Genomic DNA, 25,069 nt, shown 5'->3' on the forward strand with positions numbered 1-25,069 from the left:
TTCTCTCCAGCTGACAAGAGATTCTTGTGGAGTATGATGACTGATCAGATTGAAGGACAGACAACAGGTCCACTGGATAATAAATCATTTCACCTTCACTTGTGAGCAATACTATCTATGTCCCCAACAATTGCTATTTCTAATTTGTTTTTCTAAGCATTCTCACGTCCTGGACCAATTGTGGTTTTGGATACAAAACATGCAAGAAATACAAAATTTCCCATGCAAATAACAAAATGCAGTATCTGAGTGCAGCAAAGTAGCACGCTTTTTTTAGTATGGGTAAATTAATAACCATAAGTGTTCTATTACTCCTCTGCTGAAAATTTCTGTTGTTGAAGTACCACTGTACTAGTGTGCATAATTACTAAGAAACTGAAAACCAGCCACTATTAAAAGCAATAAGTCAATTATATTTAAACTACTTACAATGCCTTTTAGTACTGTGAAAGAATATTAGAGTATAGCAGAAATTCTTAGCATTATTATCTAAATCAATTGAAATCTATTTCAGTTTTACAGAAGAAGGCTTTTTTTAAAAAGTAGTACAAAGACTGGTTTTGACCATGCACGTAATTTTAGTTTTCTATTAATTTCGGTGATTGAAGTTTATTGCTTGTTAAGCTCTAGTCTAGTTATGAAGCAGCTGACCTTAGTAGTAGTCATTTACTATTTAATATTTCGAGCTACCGTGTGTCTTTACTCTGCAATCAGAATATCAGTGTTGATTTTTCACTTTTTTTAATCCTAACCCTTAAACTCCCTTCTTAATTTACAGTGTAAATGTATTCAGAGATTATTCTGTACAGCTTAAACACTTTAGAATAAATATTTTGCCTTTGCATATTAAAAAAATTCCACAGGAAGTTCTTATTGACATCTGCATTACACCCTTGCCCTGATGTAATCCACAGACTAGAATGTATTCCTTGCTGAAAGAAGCCTACCTCTGTTAAAAATTCATGTAATGACCTGTGCTAAACTCATAAATGAACCGAAAAAATTGTTTGGGCATGGATATATGATTAAATTGTGGGCTTTATCTAGCTTCCAGGCCACAGGTTTCTTTTTTTTTTTTGCCTTAACTGTCTCAAATCATATATGCTTTTCCTCAAGAGAAAGATTTTTTTTTAGAAACAGGATTTACTTATCTCCTACACTACAAAATAAACTGGTTTTGTGCGGGTTTATCATACAAATGCAACACAATCTTTCCCAGTCAGAAAGCAGAAATGTTGAAATCTTTCACAGAGATGTTTTAACATTTCTGTCGCCTCTTTGCAGATGGGAAACTAAACCATGAAGAAGTGCCTTGCCCTGCTCAGATGAGACAACAACACGAGGGCAAGGAATCAGCCCAGTTAGACTACAAATATTCAGAGGTGGGCAGACGGGGTGGATGTACGCCTCACGACCGCTATAACCTCCCTTTACCCGTCTATAGCCAACAAAGAGGGCCAGCCCTTTCAGGGAGCAGCTCAGTACCAGAGCCTCATCGGGTTTAATTGCTCCTTGTAAACCCTCTTCTCCACAACGACCTGGAAAATTCATGTGTCATCTGCCCAAGAGGGAAGAGAATATTTTACTCTGGGAGCTTCGTTTTTTCACCTGGAAATAATAGATGTGGTCATTTTAGAAATACAAGAGGAATCCTTTCAGTGACCTTTTGCAACAATTCAATCTCATCTTGATCAGCTCATCTTTACTACAAAGCTAGTAAATTCAAAATGTTGAAATTTCAATAAAACTGAATGTTTAAATTTTTGAAAGTGAATTCAGAATTCCCCTTAGGTTTTTCTATTAACTATCCCTAGAATTAGGGTAGACACCGTAGCGTGACACTCATCTAGTAGGACAGCTCCAAAAGTAATTCGTAAACAGGTGCCTCATGCCTCTGACACACTGAAGTTATCCCACTTTATTTCTGATAAAACGCCTCATGGAAGAAATTAAAGCAAAACAAAGCATTTTTTTTCCCCACAAACTGCCAATATTGTTCTTTTGTATGCCTTATTCTTACAAAACCTCTCACACTGGAACAGGTTTCATGATGGTAATAGTATCTGTACAAGAAGGGCTGTTCTATCAGGAGAAGCGCACCTCAGAATCACAGGTCCCAGCACTGAGACAAGGAGCTGACGAACAGCTTCGCAGGGCAATCCAGAAATGCTTCCAGGGGCAGGTGGTTGAGAAAGGAAAAGAAACAGCTTGTACTAAAACAAACAGTTCAGCAAACTTCGGAGTTTTCATCAAACCCTGGCATCTGCAATTTCTGAGATTTATGACAGTAATGATCAAGTCAAAGCACATTTCTCTGCATTTTAAACATAGAAGGCACGGTCTCTTTTCTGGGTGATAAAAAGTGATGCAAAGAATGGAGTTGCCTATTTTTTTCCAAGCAGCACTGTTGGAAGGCACTGATTAATAACAGAAGAATAATTGTATTGTGTCAGACTAAAGGTCCCTCTATGCCCTGTACCTTAGCTTTGAGAGTGTCCAAGGACAGGGAAGACTATTTGAACTGAGAAAACACACTTCCTTGGTGCACTCCTCTCAGCTTGGGAGAGCTGCACTTTGGAGATTTCCTGAGCCAGAGGTGACTCTCTTTGTAAAACAGTCCTCGTTTGCCTCGTCCTTCCATTAATTCCTCATTTTTAACTCTAACATCTACAGTGATAGGGCACATAGTTTAGCTACATGTTTGCTGAAGAGAGATCTTTAGTCAGATTAAAATCCATAGCCTGATAATTTCATTTGATGCCCCTAAACTTAAACACTGTATGAGAAAAGACCATGAACAATCTTTCCCTACTCCTCTTCTCCATGCCATTCCCTCTCTTCACTGAATTTTTTTTTTAAATTTAGTTTTATACATCTTTGAACTACAGAGCACTAGCCTGATGTCAACAGCTGACAGCCTCACATTTCAGAAACTAGTATAAAACCCGCAGGATTTTATTTTTAATCATTATTTATTATTTTTAATAATTTTCAGTGTATGCAACATGTTCCTGATTTCTTGTTTCCATGACAACTGAAGACACAGGCACATGTAAAAGTGTATGAAATAATGTAATACAATAAAGACCTCAGTTTCGTGAATTATGAAACTCTTAACATTGTGCTTTAGGTCTTGTCTTACGTGGGCAGCGCATGTGGAAAAGCAGAGAAAATAAACTGAGTTTTACATCTTGTGAACACGTGCATTTCTCACAACGGAAAAAGGGAACACAGCTCATTATTAACACTTAAGCCCTGTTTACCCTCAAGGTTTCTCCTTATTTTTTTTCCCCATTGTCACTACTCTCAGCAGAACTTGAGCAGCTGAAACAGCACTGGGGAAAAGCTCAGTGGCAGCACAGACCCTCCCTCCTGTGACAGACAAAAGAGGAGTCCGTGAGTCTGTATGACTAGTCTTGGGGGACAATCTGAAAAATACTTAAGCATGTGAATAGCTTCATGCAGTTACATAGAATTGTAGGTCTGTAAAGAACTGTATGTGTTTCACCACATGCGTGGCTGGGACACCATGGCTTGCAATACTGACTTTGCAGTGTGATCACATGCCTTCGGTCCTTGGCGAACCTATGTTACCAGAGTGAAATGGCAGTGTCGTTAAAGCATAAAAACCTCATTTGCTAGCCACACATATTTAAATGGCAGTATTTCATAAGTGGTCCAAAACACAAAGGCCAGCTTGCCTTTCTGAAATTTAATTACTGAGGAAGACTATAATATAATTATTATAAACCACTACAAATGATTTAATTTCCAGAACACATAAGTAACTAAAATAGCTCTAAACTGAAAGACGGCATCACAGCAGAAAATAACATAGCCTAGGAATGCTTTCCCAATCCTTACAGACATTGGAGATAAAATTAATACATAAAATTCAATTTTTCATTGTGCTGCCCACTATTATGCATTTAAGAGTGAGTATAAAATTGTAACAGCACAAGATACGAGTAACAAAATCATTTTATATCATACATGTAATACACTCCAAGCACCAAATTCACTTAAATCCACCATCTTTCATGATTCAACTATTTACATGCTCATATACGGTAGCAGTCCTAAAAGTTGTTTCCTTTTTTGGTTCAACTCTTTCCATCATTGTTTAGTTAAATGCTAGTGTTTTCAAGAGACACATAAAAGCCTCCGGGTGTGGAGGCCGATCTTAACTAGCCATACCTCAGGCTACGGAACTGGGAAATACAGGAATTGTTATTCATGCTACATTTTGAATCGAAGATTCTGTAAAGCAGGTGATACATTATTTTCTGTTGTGTAGCTCTCCTGTGTGCTGTTTGACCTAAAAAAGGGAATCTCTCACAGGGCTATAAATAATGCATCATAGTCATTAAATATTGATCTGGCTTATACCATTCACAGCTGCACAATTAGGTTAGCTTTTTAAAAATAGCTTCTTGTATATTACCCATAATAGGACAGTGTTTACATATTCTCTTTGGAAACTATGTTAGTTAAATTTAAAGGTGATGTGTGTTTATGAGACTGCTTGCTAAGTCACAGGACTTGTTCGTTACTGTCTCAGAAGTCAGTAACTCTTGCTATAAATATCCTGTCCTGGACACAATATGCATCTTTACTCATGCATCTTGGCTTTCTATATTTGTCTAAAAGCCAACTATTTTCAGTCTTGGAGAGCCTGCATTTCAATGAGAAGAAACCTGGCACTACAGGACAATGCTTTAGGATAGCATCAATTCTAAATTAATCGGACTTCACTAGTCTTACATTTTTATATTCCAATAATACAAATGCTTGTGGATAAACACTAGCGCTAGAAGATAATGGAAATAATGGAATTGTCTTTTAAGTCTAAAATAAAAGCGAGAACTGAGTTGCCACAGTCTTTAAAATCATACCTATTTCTAACTTACATAATATAATGAATACTCATATGGGTATAATCCATTGGTGCATTACTTTAGCTTATCCTGCCAAAATTCAATTTGAATTGAGTGTCATTACATAGATGCAAGTGAGAAGCATTGGAGAAAAACAGGCTCAAGATTTCAGACAAACATTCTCAGGTATGCAAGAAATGTTTGCACTCAAGGTGGATTTTTTTTGTTTTACTTGCAAACAGCCATGATAAGTAAGGTTTAATTTTTCTCCCTATAGCTAGAGCAATGGTATCAGAAATCTACCTATCACAGTAACGCAGCACTTATCAGAAAAACTAAAAAATATTATGCAGTTTATATTAATTTAGCAGCATATCAGATTTAAATATTTCTTTTTGGAAGGCATCATAATTTAAATCTAAAAAAAAAAATCAAAGCTGAAAAATACTGAGTGGCAAATAAATGTAAAATACTCTGGCAACAGAAAGTCTATGGACAATACTTACTATAAATCTTATGTTTTCATTGCCCTTGATTTAATCCTATAAATAATTCACAAAAACCATATCCTCTTTCTTAGAACATGGAAGCACAGAGCATATCACATATACAGGAATAACGGTAGATGCGCCACAATTAATTCTGATTCAATTGCCTGTTATTGAAACTCTATCAATTAAGCTTTGATGCATTTTTCCCCATTTTAAAAACCTACCCATTTCCAGAAAAAAGGACCCATTTTACACCACATGCCAACTCAAGTCTTTACTTAATGTACATTTTAAACTGGCATAAAAAGAGGACTGGATCTTGAATTTTAACTTTTTTCAGAGATCTTGTTCTATCAGAAATCACAATACAAAAGACTGACTGCCACAAACAAATAGATGGAAGATGACAGAGGGAACATTACTAAGCAATTTTACAAATGCCAAACAAAGCCAAAGACGGCAACATCCTGCTGAAACGGCAAACCTCTCATCACCTTCCCCAGGGCCAGATTATCACCTACAGAGACTGGGGGATTTGCTCAGGCTCCGAATCCAGATCTCTGCAGTTCCACTTGTGCCTACCTGGAGGGCTCAGCCCCCTCTCGTCACTAAAACAAGCTCACTGGGTTAAGGGTGTGAAGTTCCCATTCCCGATTTCCCTGGGCACGGGCAGCAGACGGAGCGGGTGGCTCCATCCAAGTCAGCAGAGCTGCACCTGCCTACACTGTGCCAGCCTCACGCTGGTCCTCCTGAGAAACACGTGCCTGCTAGCGTAAGTGCTAATGAATTCCAAAAGCTTTAATGCAAATAATGGAAAGGACTGGTGACGTGAATTTTTACAGTAATGATTCATATAATTGGATTCTATTGAGGGGGGAAAAAAAATCCATTCATTAATAGAGCAATTTCTAATTATATAAGCATTTTAAAACTTGACTTCCAGATTTTTATTAGTGAAAACTGTATTATAGTAACACCAGGAGTGGAATCCCTTCAAAAACGTGCAAAAAAACCCATTCAATGTGAATTTATATTGCTCTTTGTTTTTAGACAACTGTAGAAATCAGATATGGAATAGGCCAATTGCATGACACTGTCCATTATCATACGCGCATGCTTCACTGTTCCATACTGTGAACTTCCCTCTGTATTTTTCAGCTCCACAACCAATGGTGCTCTGCCCTTTTTCCCATCCCAGCATCTGGAGAAAGGTATTTCATTTCTTAAGGGTTACTTACTAAGATAGTCTTGTTGTTCTTTCGTTAATTCTTAGACAGGATTAGTAGCAACAGAAATAAGTGTTATTTATTTTATAGAACCTGATCATAGTGATTATGTTTAATTCTTAAAAGGTACCAGTTATATTTGTGAATTTGTATATTTGTGAATTCATCCAATAACAGTAGGAAATTCTTGACAAAATTTGAAGTAAAAGAATCAACTTTAATTAGTCTTGCTATGCTTTCTGTAATGCAAAAAAATTAACTCACTGGTAAAAGCCAGATGAAAAATAAACTTCAAGTACACTTGCAAATTTTCACTTTGCATCAGAATATTCTTGAGATCTTAGGCAAATAAAAATTAATGGAAAAGCATTTTATTAAGACTATGAAGAAATGACAAAGAGGGAAATAAACAACTTGAACTAGGAGAAAGAATATGTAATTTTTTCCAAGCTGCTGGGGTCCAGTTACAGTATGTTTGGGGTAATATGTTGAAAAGTTGTCAACTCAAATGTATTGTCACTTCAAAGTCATTAATTACCGTTAGGTCCCATGTCAGTCAAGGGCCAGCAGTGAACTACTGGCATTACTCTCATTTACATGTTTCTGTCCTGTGTTTGTTCCTGTTCTGACTGAACCAGAATATCAGCTAAATCATAACAGACATTTCCTCTGACATCTGCCAATAAATCACTGAAGGGAGAGGGGACAGTTTTAGCCCCAAACACCCCCAGAGGGAGGAATTGTTTATTAGCCACTCAAGTCTAGAAAATGACCCTAATATAACAAAGGGCTTATACAAAATATAACAATGTAATGAGCAGAGAAAAGAGCAGTGATTTCAGGGTAGGATGCCCCAGGAGACCCCAGTAGGGAGACAGGCTGCCAGAGCTCTGCAAGAGGGGAGATGGGAGCAATTTCATCCCACGGATGGATGGCCCTCTCTGGGAGTGAGCTCTCTGTCGACAGCCCACAAGGCACACTGGTCCTCTGCATTTTTTGTTGTTTTGTTTGCAACCAGTGGTGTAAAGCATTAACAAAGACTACCTGGCATTCATTTTGTCAGGAATTGAAAGTGAGACAACTGGATGTAGGAAAGGGAAATTTTTTCTGAGAAAGTCTCTCAGGCTTAGTTTAAGCATAGCTTGGCTATATTGCTCATTTTCTCATTTATATTCTTTATAAAAATGTATCTATCAGGGTTATTAATGAATAAATGCTTTTCATTTCCCTTTACCTTATCATTAACCATTAAATGGATAGTTACATGCCTTCAAGGTAAATGGATAACGACAAGACATTCCTCACTTGGAGACTGGCAAATCTATTAATGAAGACACCTGGGAAAACAAGTAGAATAGCTCCTCATCAGACCACTACCTAAGCCCAAAGAGTAACATAGCAGGCTTTTATTTCAACTACACAGACCATGACAGAGAATTGTCTTTCAATGTCTGAGAGCAACCAAGAAGTATGGCCCTCCGGTATGTAGAAAGATATTGCTTGAAGCTAAATTACAGGTGCTTATTTCTAAGGTAAACTAAAATATAAAACCAACCAACCAAAAAGAAATATTTATGGTCCTTTATTCCCCTTTCTTTCCCTTCTCTTTCACACAGCATTCAGCGTTCTTATTGCCAAACGTAAGATGCATCTTATTAAGGACACAAAAGTATTTTCTGCTGACTGCAGCGTTGGAATGATCTTCAAGCATGTTTGATTCCAGCAGTAATTCAGTAATCTAATCTTCAGTTTGCAAAAGGGTGGGTAACTGCACCAATAACTACAATGGAGGGAGAACATGACACCCTTATCACCAGGTATCAATACAGAGTTCTAAGGCACAGACATCATTTGAGCAATAATCTACAAACTAATTAACTAACTAGCAATTGCTGCCCTTCCTCAGCACAGGTAACCCCTCAATATCAGCTCTGCTAAGTCATCTACAGTTTCCCCCTTCCACCACAACCATCCCCATGGTGCAGAGACCAGGTCACAGCCAGCCAGACAAGAGTCAAAACAACCATCAAACAGCTATTTTTCAGCCAAACAGGTGCCTGGGAGCCACAGCAGGGAATGTCAGCAGTGCGGGGTCACAGCAGTCCAGATCTCCTTCCCAGACCTCACCACAGTCTCCGATGCACTTTGCATACCAGAGACCAGCACTGATACCCACCACAAAAGCCTCCCTAGTGGCTTTGAGGAGCTCCCTAGTGTTTCCTCAAGCAGAAAAGGACAAACAAAGCCTATCACAAAAGCAGCTCTGGAGTGCTGGCAGTGATGAAAGAGTAAGGGCACCGTTCCCCCTACTCTCTACCCCTTGGCAAGGCAGGATTCAGTGAGGACACGTAATTATTGGACCCTAGCAACGCTATGTTCAGCACACATCACTTTACAGTTCTGCTCAGGGTGCTTACAGAAGTTAAAAGAGGTTTTCTCACCACCTTCACGTCTAGCCTTCTGAGCCTATGCACAATCTTGATAGTAAATGCTCTGCTTTTTTGCTAAACACAGGACAGCTTCCACACTATAAGCATGTAAAGTCTCAAGTTCCTCTCGTTTTCTCTGGTCTCTTCCTCACCTCCCACTGTGGTATGACTTCCCTGTGGTGGTTCTTGCTGAGGAGGCCACCAAACCCACCACACAGACGTGCAGTTCTAGCAGCTGGTGCTGGGACACTGGTATTTCGCTGCTGTGCACGCATCACTGCAGCTCTTTATCCTTTCAAAGATTTTTTTCCACCTTCCTTTCCAAACAGTCTAACATGTAACAATACATCCTTTTTAAATCACTGTTAATTATATCTTCTGCTTTTGATCTAAAACTTTTCTCTCAGATAATCTACATCCATTTTAATTTACTGTTATATTTTTAGAAACAACCAAAAACTTAAATCCTTACCTTAAATTTATCAACTTCTGCCTTCGAACATGTTGCATGATAAGATAACACCTGCCCCAGAATAAAAGATAAAAAGCCATTTTTGTAGACTTGACAAGTAGAAATAATAGGGCTCTGTACTGCAGTTTAATCAATGATGTTTAAAACAAATTTAATTAATATTTATGCATGGTAATTCAGTTCTGAATGTCAGCATATAATAACTAATTGCAGGTTATCAGGTATACATTTGGCATTTATGTTGCAGGGAATTTTATAGGGAATCATCGACAGTAAGTAATTTAATATTATAAGTATTCCTATATTGTTCTTCTAGAGTTCTACAATTAAAGAGACAGAATTTAACATAAAAATAACAGCAGATTTATAGACTTTAAATAATGCCTTTTGCTATACTGTAAAGCTTTAATGCCTTTGCTAGTGGCACATCACTGCATGCAAACTAGCACCTCTATGCTATGCCTGGCATGCTTTTCAACGCCATTCTGCAGATGAAAGCATCAAATATAATGCACAAAGTACCGTGCACCTCCTCTTATTACCTCTAAGTATGCATACATTTACATAGAATACATTATATCCTTATGTGATGATACTGACACTGAACGAGCACTCCGGAAGGTGCAAGAGCCATCCTGTGTACTGGACCCACCAAGGTCTGGCTGTGCGTGGGATGAGGCGCTGGTCCATGAGGGACCTCACAGACCCAGAGCACTCCTAGCCAGGACAGGTCCTCCCCACCACCCAGCAACACTCGATCTGCTTATATGCTAAAGCTTTGATACATATTTCTCATTTTGAAATTGTTTTCATCTATGAATGACTCTGTTGCTCAGACAAATACCTAAACTATCTCAAATGCCCTTGGCTTGCAATACATTGTGGCAATAAGTCCCCAGATGTCTTTTTACTCATATAATTTTTAGAGGTGTCATCTTTTACAGTAACAGGAAATCATTCCTGAACTATAAAAGAATAAATAACAAACAGCAATTTACTTGCTCTGTCCCCCATTTTACTTTCTATAACTATACATCATGTCGTTCCTCAGATAGTATCTATTTTTCTGTCCAACCATATCATAGCGTCTCTCAGAAATCTGTAAGATTAGTAAAAGAACATCTGCTATGACAGATTACACTTAATACCAAAATTCTCATCAAGCTTCTCCTTTATCTGCATTCATTACATCCCTCTAGATTTTTACAGTCATCCTTAATATTGATTATTCTAATCTTTTAATCATTTGCAAATTTTGCATCCTTAAAACATAAAATAGTATTTAGCGTAGTTTTGAACCATACGGCATCCTACTGTCAACCTTTGCCCATTGTTTATTTACATTTTGGTCTTCTGTTTATTAGTCAATCTTATGAGAATTTTATATGAAAAACAGTATCTGTATATTGGGATAAGAATCTTATTACAGTATATATCAAATTGATTTATTTTACATCTGATATCAATGTAATTTTCAAATGCCACTCATTGCCATCCTAGCTAAATACATAAATACTAATAAAGTATTCTATTACTGAAAAATGGATTCGCAGTCCTTCAGCATATACTATTCTTTTGTTCTGTACTTTTCTGCTGTATCTTCAATCACTTTACATAAATATTATCATGAGTTGTAGCTCATTTATAGAAAGAATTACTCCTCACTGAAGCATAGTAGTCATTTATCAAAACTACAACCTATATTCAAGCTATATGGCTATCAGTCTTCTTTAGATCAAAGAAAGAAGCTGTTATTTAAACCAAGAAATTTAAATTTCCCTGATTTCAGTAGTAAATAACAAACTTCTATGTTAACTTTCATCCCTATGTATCTGAGTGTGATATCTAGTACTGCTTGATTTTCTTGCCAGGAGGAGAATTCATTCTAAGGTGTAATATTGCACAAATATCTGGGGCATATGAGGGCTTACAGTAATTCATGACTATGGTAAGTAAAGAATAAGGAATCTTGCAGGAAGCCTGAAAAGGAAAGTTTTTAACTTTTCCTCCAAAGTGAATACATATACAGGAATAAGAAAAAAAACGTACAACAACCCCCTTACGTTTACAACGTTTTCTAACACGAACAGTCCTATTGACTTCAAAAAGCCATAACATGCCTATATGCTTTACAGGATAGATCCCCAATACATATCCCCCATACATACCTCCAACCTTGAAGCAAAAGAAAAAATAAATTATGCCATAGAATCATTTGGGTTGGAAAGGACCCTTAAGATCATCAAGTCATCTTCATCGCAATCCAGTTTGGTTTGACTTTTGTTGTAATAGAGAGAAATTCTTATCTCAATGAGGCCAACGCTATTTTTGTGGTTCTTACTGTAATGGTGGGTACTGTGTAAACTCAAAGAAGTTACACAGTTAAAGGGCGCACACATCAGGGACAACTAGATCATTTCCTTATCACATGTGAAATTTAAAACAATACTGAAATCTTAGTGACATTACACTTTCATCAGAGAAAGATTAAGATTTTAAGATTAATCAGTCTTGCATAATGCTTTCTAAAAGATCTTAAATTTAATTCAAACCATTCTTAATTATTGTTTTAGTAGGAATAATGTAAATTTCTAAAGCTATCCTCAAAACTCCAAACATTGTTCTCACCAAGACTTTTTAATATGATTAGGTTTAAAATCTCCAGAATATAATAAAGAATAGTGCTTTATTGTTGAATCATCTTATATAAGTTTAAATAATCATATTTTTTTTAAAGTGTTCTGCATTTCAGAGTTTGTTTTACAGGAGATGGTAGATTTCATTCTTCATGAATGGGGGGGAGGAGGGCAGCAGGCAGAAAAAGGAATTCCTACAAAGGCAATAGGCAAAAAAAGAACAGCTTTCCATCCATTTAGCAACTCTATATGTATTTTATGGGAAGATGTGATGTGTTGGAATGCCAGGACCTTGCATTATGTATTGGCCTTTACACACAGCAGAGCTCTTACTGAGCAGCCAGACGTCCTGCTTTGACTTTATTCTAGCAAGACATCTATCTGATAAGGGTTCAGCAGATGTTGCTTTTGATACTAAAAATCCTATGATGATGATGATCACTTTTTTCAAATTTTTTCCTGTTCACATGGGAAAAAAAAACACTAGAAAAACAACAACAAGCTATCTAAAATATCAAATTCTAAGGAATTTTCAGTTACTGATGGACAAGAAAATATACGAAACACCTACATTAATTTCTACCCTTACACCTGCGAGAAACTAGATTCTCCATCATCACTGTCCTCCCTTCTAATGTAAAAAACATAGGCATTAAATGGGATACAGAGGTTCAAAATTACTTAAGCTGTGCATGAGCTCCACAGCTAAGCATACCCTGAGAAAGTTTCCCTTCAACGTTACCTTAATCAGACAACATGCTAAGGTTCAGAGAGACAGATACAGAAAATTATGCTAACTGCAATAAATTCAGAAGCAGTAGGTTCCTTTACGTGTGACACTTATGAGCAAGAAAAAGTTTCATTAAGGCGTACACATACGTCAAGAGCCACAGACTGTTTTGCCCAGGATTTCTTCACTTGGTCATACATAATTGTGTTGTTGATGCCCAGGCCACAAAAAATAACGAAAGCCTAAAATTAAAAAGAGAAAAAAAGAAAAGAAAGTCAATATAATTCAATTATACTACAAACACAAAGATGAATGCTGGCTTAACCACGACAAGGAATTGCATGGAAATATTAGGAATAACCATGCTTAGACACGTTATCTTGAGAATGCAAGTAAGTCACTGGCCTCTACAAGATGAGAAAGATCAGATGCAAGAAATTTGTTTTAATTAAGATGCAACCTTATCAAGTGAGGAGTTCTGACAACTAATGCGAAACCACAAATACAGACAACATATTCTTTCCCCCTGCCTCAAGTAGGCTGAAGCAGCATTACCCAGAAATACCAAATCCTGCTGAAAAAGTATGTTATTGCCACAAAATTGAATGCCTCTTACTTCAAACAGTCGCTGGTCGGCATCGTCAAAGGGTTTCCCATCAAGCCTGTTCAACACTTGAGCTACCCCTTTAGAAAGAGTTAATATGAATTATAATCTTCATTCATTAATTCACAATGCAGAACATTTTATTCATTGGTAACATTTAAAATATAACTTTGAAACTGAAAGCAAAACTGCAAATATTTATTCTGAAAAACTATAAACATGTGAAAGTCTGATTGTTTTGATACCAGGATTCTGTTTATTACTTTCAACTGTTATTCTTTACTCTACAAGTATAATATTGAAAATCTAAAAGTTACTTGCAATGCTTTTCACAAAAGGTCAAAGATATCTTTAGGAAAGAACTTGAGCACTTTGCTAACAGTAATCATGTAAGTTGTCCTAGCAATTTGGAGTTACTAATGTAATTTGCTCAACCAGTACCTTCATTCCTAAAATCTTAGTTGGTTTAGCATCACCTGGGTATATAAGTCCTTTTTTTCTCATGACCGGTCCACAAATTTATTGAACCAGTGAAAAGAATGTAATTTCCTTAAACCACTTTAAAAAGTGTTCAAAGCTCTTGGCTCTAGCTGAACTAATACTGAGTTCTACTGCAACAAACCATTTCTATTTCTTTTAGCTATAATTTTAGAGAAATGATGTAAGAGCTATCAACAGTTAAGGGTTCAGTTTCTTTCTACTTCCTTAAGGTAATAACGGCACTTCACAACAAACAATGAGCCATATATTTCAAAAGACTCATTTCCCACATCATTTCTGCTGAATAAGCTCAAAGATCCTGATCCTGCATGGCACCAAGTGCCTTCAGCAATGCACTACTGATCTCAGCTCTCACTAACAGCCACAACACACAGGGATGTAAGTCTTGCCCTGCCAGTTTAAATTGCCAGCCTTTGACTTGAATTCTTCTGTGGAAAGTTCCAGAGGAATCTGACACTGTTATTTACAAACAGCACCCCTTTTTGTGCCAAACGCAGGTAATAATGCAGGGCCAACTGCAGGTGTATCATAGCTGAGAAACATCCTACCAAACAAGCAATAAAACCCTGTCACGTCCTGATCCAGCACACGTCACTGCTACAGACAGCTCTGACAGCTGCCACAGCCTCGCCAGTAAAGTCTTCCCTGACTGTGTTGTCTATCATTAAAGAGAAAAATGACCACATTGCTGGACTGCAGAAACAGTTGCTTGAGTTGTGTACACAAAAGGGAGACCCAAGAAAAGTATCAAAGTGTATCAAACATTTTTCACTAATATTGTTAGAATTTCTGCTGTCATCTCGTTAGTCTTCAAGTTTCAATATAATATATAATTTAACAATGACACAATGGGAAAGCTGAAAAAGTCCATACAGTATCCAAGTCAAAACATCCCTTCTTGGATACTTAGCATGCATCCTAGGTACCGTAACTTCTTAACAATATTCAGCTAGGAAAAAGAAGAAAAAGGAAGATAGAATTAAAAAGACAGAATTACATTTACATTAGCACAAAAACAATGCACCTATGAGGAAGGCCTTACCAATTATTTGGTGGTTGCTATTCCATATAGGAACACACAGAACAGACCTTATGTGAAAGCCAGAAATCTGGTCAGCCTAAAACACAGAAATGAGAGCTTCCATTAGCAGTAGGTACCACTTACAGCCTTTTACACATTCTAGTAATAGAAATGTCAAGGTGTAATTTATACTTATAGATGCCATTCCATATGGATCAGCTCTCACTCAGAAAAAATTTCTGCTGAAACCTCATTCACAGTAAGACTAAAAGTCACACGGATTATTCTAAAAGTTGCCAAAGAAAATACAAACATCACCAGCTTTGCCACAGAAAACTTACTACTTGACTTTGATTTGGAATTAACGTCAAATTGCAACTGAGGCAATGTCCAGACAATTCCTGGATTACTGACACTGTTGGATTAGTAGAGACAACCTTCAATGAATAAGCATGTCTTAGAAATACTCTTCCCAACTGTCAAACTGAGAGTGGATTTAGCAAAACAAAAAATATGCATTTTCAGAAGAAAGGGAAGAATAAGTAGGGAATAGTGCAGAAGCACAAGCTAGGAAGAAATGGAAGGATGAGGTCAAAACCAAGATTTGAGATTTTCTTTGTAGGTTTAATTGGTCCTGTAGTTCTGAAGATAAACTTCTGCCTCATTGTTTTCTATCTTATATAGTATAGAACCTTGCAATTTATTATAAGTGTCACTGATTCTCTCTTTTCTATGGCTAATAAGCTTTATTCTTTAGGGTCATTGCTGCAAAATGCGAAGAAAATAAAAATATTTTTCCAAAAGAGATTAGAGAGTGGAATGAGCCCACTCACAGGCGATCAAGAGATGTTCTCTTATGAAAACTGCCAGTGCTACAGGCAATCTGTAAAAGGTGAAAAGTAAAAGACCAGCAATAATTCATATACTGGAGGCAGGATGGGGTCACTGTGATCTCCTAGTTGGCAAAAGATATAACTCTGGTTTTACTAGAGTACTGCATAGTTGTACATACGCAGAACTCATCACTGAAATCAGCCTGGAGCACCACCCGAAATCCAAGCGAGCGGGAGAAAAATTGCCTCAGATGTTTATTGTAATATGAACTCAATGAAAATATTTTGGGATTAAATTCTCAGTGAATGAGCTGAAAATTGAGCATCAACATTGGAAAAGGACAATTAGTGTTCTGGGAGAAAAAAAGAGAGTGTTTTTAATAGAAGCAGAGAACAGAATATCTGTTCACAACTACAAATGTATGTTTGATTCTATCCAAGTCATAAGGGGTAATACGTTCTTCTTGCTACACTTGACAGTCTGTAGAAATAATCGATTGTAATACTGAATTTAGAATTAAATTTTCATAGGAACCCACCAACAGAACATAATTACTGCCCTTCATATTAAGTATTTCCTTTTTCTCTGTAGAAATTGGGCAGTGCCTCTAACTTGGAAAGGACTAACAGTGAAACAAATAAGAGATAGCTGAATTATTCAGGACATGATATATTAAAAGTAAAACTGCAAACATCAAGGACTGGCATGCTTTATTTTAGCATATCTCTTTGGCAAGAAATAGACCCCGGGCATTAACTGTACTTTTTGAAATACTGAAAAAATTAGCTTCAACACAGTTTTCTTGTACGCTTTTACAGCAGATTCCATTTATTTGTCTTGTTTTGACAAATTCTGCTGGTTTAAGAGATAATCCCTTTAATGACACATGGAATAAAACCGGAACCAAGCAAACTCAACATGAAACACTTCCAAGCACACTTCTTGTAGTAACATAGTTTGGCTATCTTGCTGACCAAGGCTGTCCACTGATTAATGTGCTGCCCAATTGCTGTCCAAGTTCCCTGTAGTAATATTGTTTCACTGGATAGAATTCAGTGAAGATTTTGTCCTTCCATAGGCCTCTAACATTTATTTAGGTGATAAGTATACGTATATATTTTTATCTGTAACTACACCTTCCTAACTGTGGCTGGAACGAACACCTTAGGATACACAAACAACTTTTATTAGGAGTGATATTTATCTTGGAGAAATAACTAATCCAGTGTGTATATTTTATTTGTGTAATTTAAAAGGTTTAAATTAAGGGGGGGTTATTTGTGTAAATTAAAAGGTTTAATTAAAATTCACGTTTATAATTTAAAATTTATTTCAGGACATCAATACTTGAAAACCGTAAAAAAACCACAAAACCTTAAAGGATAAGAATCTAATTTCAAATGCATAGGTCCCATTTCATACCTTAAGAATCTGGATGATATTATCATTATACTATAAGACACTAAATCGGGACTGGAGTACAGGTGTCAAGCATTTTAAGCAGCAAGTGAATTCAAGTAAAAGAAACAACATATAATTCAGGAAGAACTTCTATTAGGAGTGATACATATCTTGGAGAAATAACTAATCCAGTGTGTATATTTTATTTGTGTAAATTAAAAGGTTAGTTGTCTAAGTTAGATCACAAACAACATTTGTCTCTCTAGATACCGGTCCTGTTTATGCTCTGTGTGTGTACAGTTCCAGTCACCCTAACGGCTAGCAACAATGATGCTGCTAACACTGAACACCAACAGCAGAATCTTCAGCAATAAAAATCAGTTTCCATAAATATCAAAGCACGTGATAGAGGAAGGTATCACTTATAAATAGAAGAAAAAAAAAACAACCATGAACAGACTTAAGTAACTGCCTACAGTCATACACTAATTCAGTGACCTGTGTTTACTGTATAAAGTCATGTCAACACCAGCAGATCAGGAGGAGGACATACTGGATAGTGAAAAGAATTAAAAATAAATATTCACGTGTTACAGCCACTTGTATATAACGATAAAATTGTGTTATATCTAGTTGCAATGCCAAAAATGTGATGTATATTTAGATTTCTAAAATTCTCTTACTTCAGCATCAAAGCGAGGATCCTGATAGGCGTCACTGATGTTCACTGGGAGACCTGTGGAAGCTACAAGTTCAGCAATGCTATTATTTATTAGCCAGTCGGAGTAAGATGATGATTTCTCCATGCTGTCTTTGAAACTATCAAAAGGCATAACAAGGGAAGAAAAGAACACAGTCAACTTTGCTTGGAAGTCCAGCATGTCTTACAGGCATATTCATAGGAACAGCAGAACTACTCACAATTATTCATGGTTACTAAGCATTATCTGTGCTACAATAATTTGGTATTTATTCAAATGGTACATCAAAAACTCTCTCTTTTACACAATACTTTCTATTGAAAATAGCATTGGTCTTCCAGGTAAAGTAAATACAGCATTTAATAATGAAATGCATTTACATATGAGTCAAGAGTGGGATTATATTCCAAGTTTCTGTGGGATACAGGTCTGCTCAAAAGCAACAAGTTCTAAATAATACTTTTTGTAGAGCTACCTGAAATTATATAATTTTAAGATTTTAATTTGTCAAATTAGTATAATAATTTGAGGTAATTTTAATCCATACTTCCAATAATTTTCCTGTCAAGGGAAATGCCATTTTTAAAAATTTTGGTCTGAAATGCCAGACCTGAGTAGCTGAAGAAGGGATCATGAAGTAAGTCTTAAAATCAATTATGTAAGTGTGTTGCAGCAGGTGGATCCAAATAGACATACAATACATGACTCTCTCCTTTTTTTTTCCCCCTGGCTAAGCTTCTGCCCCAACTCCTGAGGGGTTAGAGAGCTGTCAGCAAGTGAACATAAGACACTAGAATTACGGGCTCAATGCACCACACTCCACCACAGCTTCTCCAGAAAACTCAATATCCATACAGACCTTAAAGTCCTCACCTTATACCTCACCTAATCAGCAAGAAAGTTCTCATTGACTTATTGCAGACAGGTTTTTGACATTGGCAAGGCGCAGCTATTCATGTATGAATAAACAAATGCTTGTTTTCTTAGTTCTGAGAAGAAAATTGATCAATTTGTAACACCTGAGAAACACTACTTAGAAAAAAGTCACTCTGAGCAGCCATGGAAAAGACTACATTAGCTTGAAGCTTTAAAGCAATGCACATGAATGAAAGAAGGATGCACAGTAAAATGCTTGGAAGACCTAATCAAAGTGAAAGGATTGATTTTTGTTGGCTTTATTGATTTTCTGGAGACTAATTCAAGTCAGTCACTCGTTTCAAAGAAAAACTCTCAATGTTCTTAAAAGGCTATAAGTAAAGATAATAATAATGATTTACACAAATAAACCTAAGTGTATCAATTTTCATTTGGGTAAGAATTTTGAGAGACTATAATAAGTGTTATGCGTATACTCTGACAGGAACCTTTACAGAAATATAATATTTTTTGAGCTAAGTAAAATATTCACATTTATAATTTGAAATTTATTTCAGGGCATCAATATTTGAGAACCATAAAAAAATACCTTAAAGGATAAGAATCTAATTTCAAATGTATAGCTTCCAGTTCATACCTTAAAAATCTGGACGATATTATCATTATAATATAAGACACTTTAAATCGGGACTGGATTATGGGTGCCATGCATTTTAAGCAGCAAATGAATTCAACTAAAAGAAACAAGATATAATTCAGGAAGAAGTTTTAAAAGTATGTTCTACTATGTTGTCTCCATTCCTAGCAAGTGCTTTACAACTACACTCTGGAAAAGAGGCACTCGACTTCCACTAGGAGGAAATATCAATGATTAATTCTGATGCAAATCACAGCCAGCTGGCTCGCTCTCCATCCTCATCAGCTCAGAGCACTAAGAAATTACTCTAAAAATCACAAGCAACAATTTTCTCCAGACTGTGGAAAGCTGTGAGTAAGTCCTGCTGGACTGATGCAGGCAGCTGCTAGCCACCATCTCCCTGTCTTGCCCACACACTAGCAGGAGCACTGCATGCCAGGCAGGAGAGTAAACCCAGCTCAAGAGCACCGAGCAGTGCTGCAGGCTCCCCTTACGCAGCTGCTTGCCTTGCTATCTTCCCCAAAGCCCCCCTGACAGGGATGCCAGAAAGTACAGTAGGGAAGCGGTACAGACAAAATCATGGGTACCTTCAATCCTCTTTAAACGGTTACATGAATCCTTCCAGCCCTTGCTAGGACTGGAAGGGCAAAAAGATTCCTTAAGAAGCATAAAAATACTGCAGGGAATGAGGTGATCATAGAATCATAGAACGGTTCGGGCTGGAAGGGACCTTAAAGGTCATCTAGTCATAACCCCCCTGCCCTGGGCAGGGACACGTCCCACTAGACCAGGCTGCTCAAAGCCCCATCCAGCCTGGCCTTGAACACCTCCAGGGATGGGGCATCCACAACCTCCCTGGGCAACCTGTTCCACCACACTCACAGTAAAGAATTTCTTTCTAATATCCAACGTAAATCTCCCCTCCTTCAGTTTGAAACTGTTACCCCTCGTCCTATCGTTACACTTCCTGACCAAGGGTCCCTCCCCATCCTTCCTGTAGCCCCCTTCAGGTACTGGAAGGCTGCTATAAGGTCTCCCCAGAGCCTTCTCTTCTCCAGGCTGAACAGCCCCAACTCTCTCAGCCTGTCCTCACAGCAGAGGTGCTCCAGCCCTCTGATCATCTTTGTGGCCCTCCACTGAACCCGTTCCAACAGGTCCACGTCCTTGTGCTGAGGACTCCAGACTTGGACACAGTACACCAGGTCGGGTCTCACCAGAGCAGAGCAGAGGGGCGGAATTGCCTCCCTCAACCTGCTGACCCTACTTCTTTTGATGCAGCCCAGGATGCGGTTGGCTTTCTGGGCTGCAAGTGCGCATTGCCAGCTCACGTTGAGCTTCTCGTCCACCAGCACCCCCAGAGGTGATACCAGAGGGCGCACCATTCCAGGGACAGCAGTGGAGCAACAGCGGCAGCAGGGATTTCAGCACTTTCTGTGTACCAGCCCAACTGGGAGGGAACAAAGCTGTTTTCTCCCACACAACCTGCACTCTGGCTCAGGCAGCTGACCTTTCCACTACCACTAGTCCTCGGGTCAGAGAGCTGTAATCTCAGCTACATCATCTGCCAAGGTGACTTCTTCTGTGCAGGAAAGATACAGCCCACAGCACCTTCCCTCGGGCTCACATTCATCCAGAATACTACATCAGAACTGAACCCTCGAGGCTTCTAGGATTTATATAATTCTTCAAAGAGAGGGAAAATTTAGACAACTTGGCAAACTCGTACAAGAACAAAATGACTGGCAAAAAAAAAGAGCATCAGTGTGCCATTATGGATAATAAACAAAATTGATCATGGTGTGTGCTGGAAAACTGCAAACCGAACAGATAAACGCAAGGGTGGTATTGCAAGGTATTTCTTTACAACCAAAGCAAAGAAAAAAGATATAAGTATTCACTATAATATTTAGGGACTAAACAGGTGAACTGCTATTTGCCAGATGTAAGAAGGGCAAAAGAAAAGCCAGTTTTTTCTAAACTGTGTGAGAAAGTAGGTTAGGACGTGAAAAGTTATATTGTCCTTGGAGTTTCTCTCTCCTTCAGATAAAACTGATAACTGGAATTGTTCTCAGCCTATAATCTCTTTGGACTTCCACTAAAATTTCAAAGAAATAATATTTATCTTCACTGGTGTAATGATGAAGAAACTCATCTTGCCTCCCCCCCTCCCCCATGAAACGTCTCATGACTTCACATCAGTTACAGCTGCAGAATGTAGAATGAAAAGGGCAAAACTCACTAGAAAAATTCTCAAATGTCAAGGGCTCCCGGCATTGTTCTGTATCCTAAATAACCTTTATTTTCCCACTATAGTGCCAATAACTCAAGCTGTGCCTGTGCTAGATCCAAAAGTGACATCATATCTGCCAGTCTAACCTTGGTCTCTCTAAAACCAACTTCACTCTCCACTAGATGAAAAATGAAAGAAAAAGCAATAAATCTTTATATTAAGATGCACAGAAATGTATCTTTATAAATCTTACAAAGACTAGCTACCAGGTTGCATGTGTTTATTCATGTCTTAGAATGAAGTTAAAATAATCTTGACTTGACTACATGCAGAGCAGGCTACTACAAATTGCTTTTTGGTAACATGCTAATATAACTATGGTAACAAGAAATGAGCCAGCTTGGTTATCTTGACACCACTCTACATTGTTTTGACTAATCTGGCAGCAGATCAAGTTTGAGAAAAACAGGAATAACAACCACATCCCTTGATTCATACTCCTGTCCCTGAACAAAAGGAATGTATTTTCACCCATTTAATTGACCTAGGAAAGACCAACTGCTACTCTGAAGCTCTTTGTCAAAAACAGTAACTTGTAATTCCCAGATGAATCAGCAGTTTATTTATTCACATTTAAACCGTCCTATTTTTTATCCCTTGTTTTCCTTTAACATTTGTCTTGCCATTCCTATCTCTCTACTAGCGGACAGGGCAAGGAAGAGATGTAGCTTCTATCCGTCTTTCTGTGTGGCCCTGGACTCTGCTGTCCAGCTTGCACATCTTAAAAATAACAATGCCCATTTTTGTAATGTTGTGAGATCAATCCATAAAAGCATTAAGAATTATGACCCATCATAGTCTGGAGTACAACATGCACGCTCACCTTAATAAAGTGGTAGCTTCTTACCACACTGGAGGTGAAGAAATATAGCAAGGAAGAAGGCAAATTACCCAAAAATGTTTTTAAAAGCTGCTTAAAGGGGTTAAATATGGCAAAGCACAAAGCAATCTTCAAGTTTGCTAAGCTATGGATAGCAAGTTGGCTAGGTTTAGCGTTATGGCAGCCATTTGATACGGAAAATTCTAATTCAGAATCAGTGTGAATTGATTTGCATAAAACGTGTATGATAATCACTGAGTTTGGGCCCTGAAAGATGGGAGAAATCTTCTCACGATAGCCCTGACTCTTCATCCACTCGTTTGGTATGTAGGACATTTTATGTGAACTTTTACCAGTTGTATTATCTTGCAGGGATCACTACAGTAGCCCCACATGGACAAAAAGCTCTTTCTATTACTACTTACAATTAGCCCTTTATCAATGTCTAAATACAGACTCTACTAAGCAAAACATACTTCCATTTTGACTGGTCTCCCAAACAAGATTGAGTCACGGGAACACTATTTCTAGGAAATACATGTTCTCTGAGGTTTTAGGCTTTCCAACTTGACGACAAGAGCAGAAATGAAATTTTACTGGAAACATTTCAGCACAACTGTAAGGAGGCATTTTGGAAGAGATCAACAAACAATCTAAAATAATTTTGTAATTTTTACTTCAGTATTAACTACACAAAACAACATTTGTGCATTCTCCACAAGTTCACCAATAAAAAGTCACCAGTTATCTCCTGGTTTCTTCTCTGAGACACTGATACAATGTTAGTGCATATATATACACATATATTTAAAAATATAGGCACATATATTTATTCAAGTCTCCATTTGAAGCAAGCAGGAGTCTTGTGTGAGTGAAAACTGTAGGCTCACACTCTTCAAAATCAAAGTTCCCAAAGGTCCATGAGAAAATAAAAGTATGATCAAGCAAATTTAAAACTACGTGAAAAATAAAGTAATCCATTACCACAGAAGACATGAGCACTAACCTGTTGTCAGTGTCAGCACTGCATTTTGGAGATAACAACTCAAAGGATTTTGTAAATTTCACCACCTGCCACAAAAAAAAAGTAACTTAAAATTGTTATTAAGATGAATAAATATGTAAAAAAAAGAATAGTAATGTAGGATTCCCATACTTAGAACATATTTTTATCCAATGGTCTTAGAATAAAAATTCAATTTGTATTCCCACAGCGAAGAATTCATGTTTAAAACACACACTGTGCACAGTTAAGTAACAAACAATATCTTTAGATTCCTTTATGAAACTATTTTCTGCACCAGTATATGCCTCCCTTCAAAAGGCTTTGGAACATGAATTATGGAGCTTTACCCAAACTTCAGGTTTTTTTTAATACAGGAATATAAACAGGAAGACCCATTTGCGCTACTAAACCCGACAAATTTTCCTTGAACATATGTGCCAACAGCACGTAAGTGAAACATTTTAAGAGTGGCTACTGTGACGGAGAACACAGGTAATGTTTTTGGATGCTAGTATGCGTCCCCATCTTCCACTTCAGTTGTATATTATAGCTTTTCACACAGTGTACAAATTACAATATTTTAGAGATGGCTTAACATTGAGTTACTTTATGGAGATCTATTTTGACATACAGGTTAACCCCCCGAAATAGGGGGAAATCAGGAAAATAACTGTTTTGCCACTTGTAAAAATAACCAAGTGTGTGGCAAGATGCTATTCTCCCACTCAAAATTAACTTAAGATTTATGACTGTTTAGAAAAAGTTTAGGCTTAATTGAATACCTTGGTTGTCCACATCTCAGAATTTGGTCTAGAGGAATGAGAATTCATTCCCTGTGTTTGCGAAAAAACCCTTCATGCTCAAAGGGAGAAATAGTACCTAGAGCAGAAAAATTAAGTGAACAATGCCACCCATAGCCTGCTACTAACACAACGTACTGTTCTGTGAAAAATAAAAGTCATATTATAATTGCAAACATAGTGTCATTTCACAAGAATATAGTAGAATCGTATCTTGTAATTATAAAATCAGTGGGGGGGATCTAGAAAAGAAAATGAACTAGAAATATTAAAATTCTATAACAGAATATACATAAATGAAATACAAACCTCAATCTTGCTTTTATGAATGCTAGTGTAATTTAGTGCATGCTACACTGAAAGTACTTAATTTCTATTAGTTTAAATGAAATGAGAATCATATCTTTCCTCCAGGAAAGAAAATAATGGGGTTTTTTTCTCCCATACACACAAACTTATAATTCTGTCTCTGATAATCATTTAGACTTGTCACAGCCCTGCAACAAATAATCAATTACAGAGTCAGTGAATCCAAAGATACTTGGATACTTTGATAGAAGAAAGAATGATATTACAAGCAACATTTTTATTCTTCAACTACTTCTAAATTAGTAGAAAGGAGGACAGTTTGTGTTGAATAGCCTGAAAACACTGAGGAGAGCTACCAGTATAAAGGCAGTCACTTATTTTACTACCAATAACAATAGTCATTAAAAC

General features: G+C 37.2%; 1 protein-coding gene across 1 annotated transcript in view; it reads right to left on the minus strand.

Annotated features, from left to right (window-relative positions):
• PDE11A (phosphodiesterase 11A) overlaps positions 1-25,069 on the minus strand; it is a 144,581-nt gene that overhangs the window by 50,000 nt on the left and 69,512 nt on the right. The window contains exons 5-10 of the mRNA XM_054209726.1: positions 23,553-23,617; positions 17,906-18,041; positions 15,009-15,084; positions 13,478-13,545; positions 13,011-13,103; positions 9,496-9,546 (exon numbers count right to left, since the gene is read on the minus strand). Of these exons, the coding sequence (XP_054065701.1) occupies positions 9,496-9,546; positions 13,011-13,103; positions 13,478-13,545; positions 15,009-15,084; positions 17,906-18,041; positions 23,553-23,617 (489 nt within the window). The remainder of the gene's footprint in view (positions 1-9,495; positions 9,547-13,010; positions 13,104-13,477; positions 13,546-15,008; positions 15,085-17,905; positions 18,042-23,552; positions 23,618-25,069) is intronic.

This window comes from Rissa tridactyla, chromosome 7 (genome assembly GCF_028500815.1).
Source record: "Rissa tridactyla isolate bRisTri1 chromosome 7, bRisTri1.patW.cur.20221130, whole genome shotgun sequence".
NCBI lineage: Eukaryota > Metazoa > Chordata > Aves > Charadriiformes > Laridae > Rissa > Rissa tridactyla.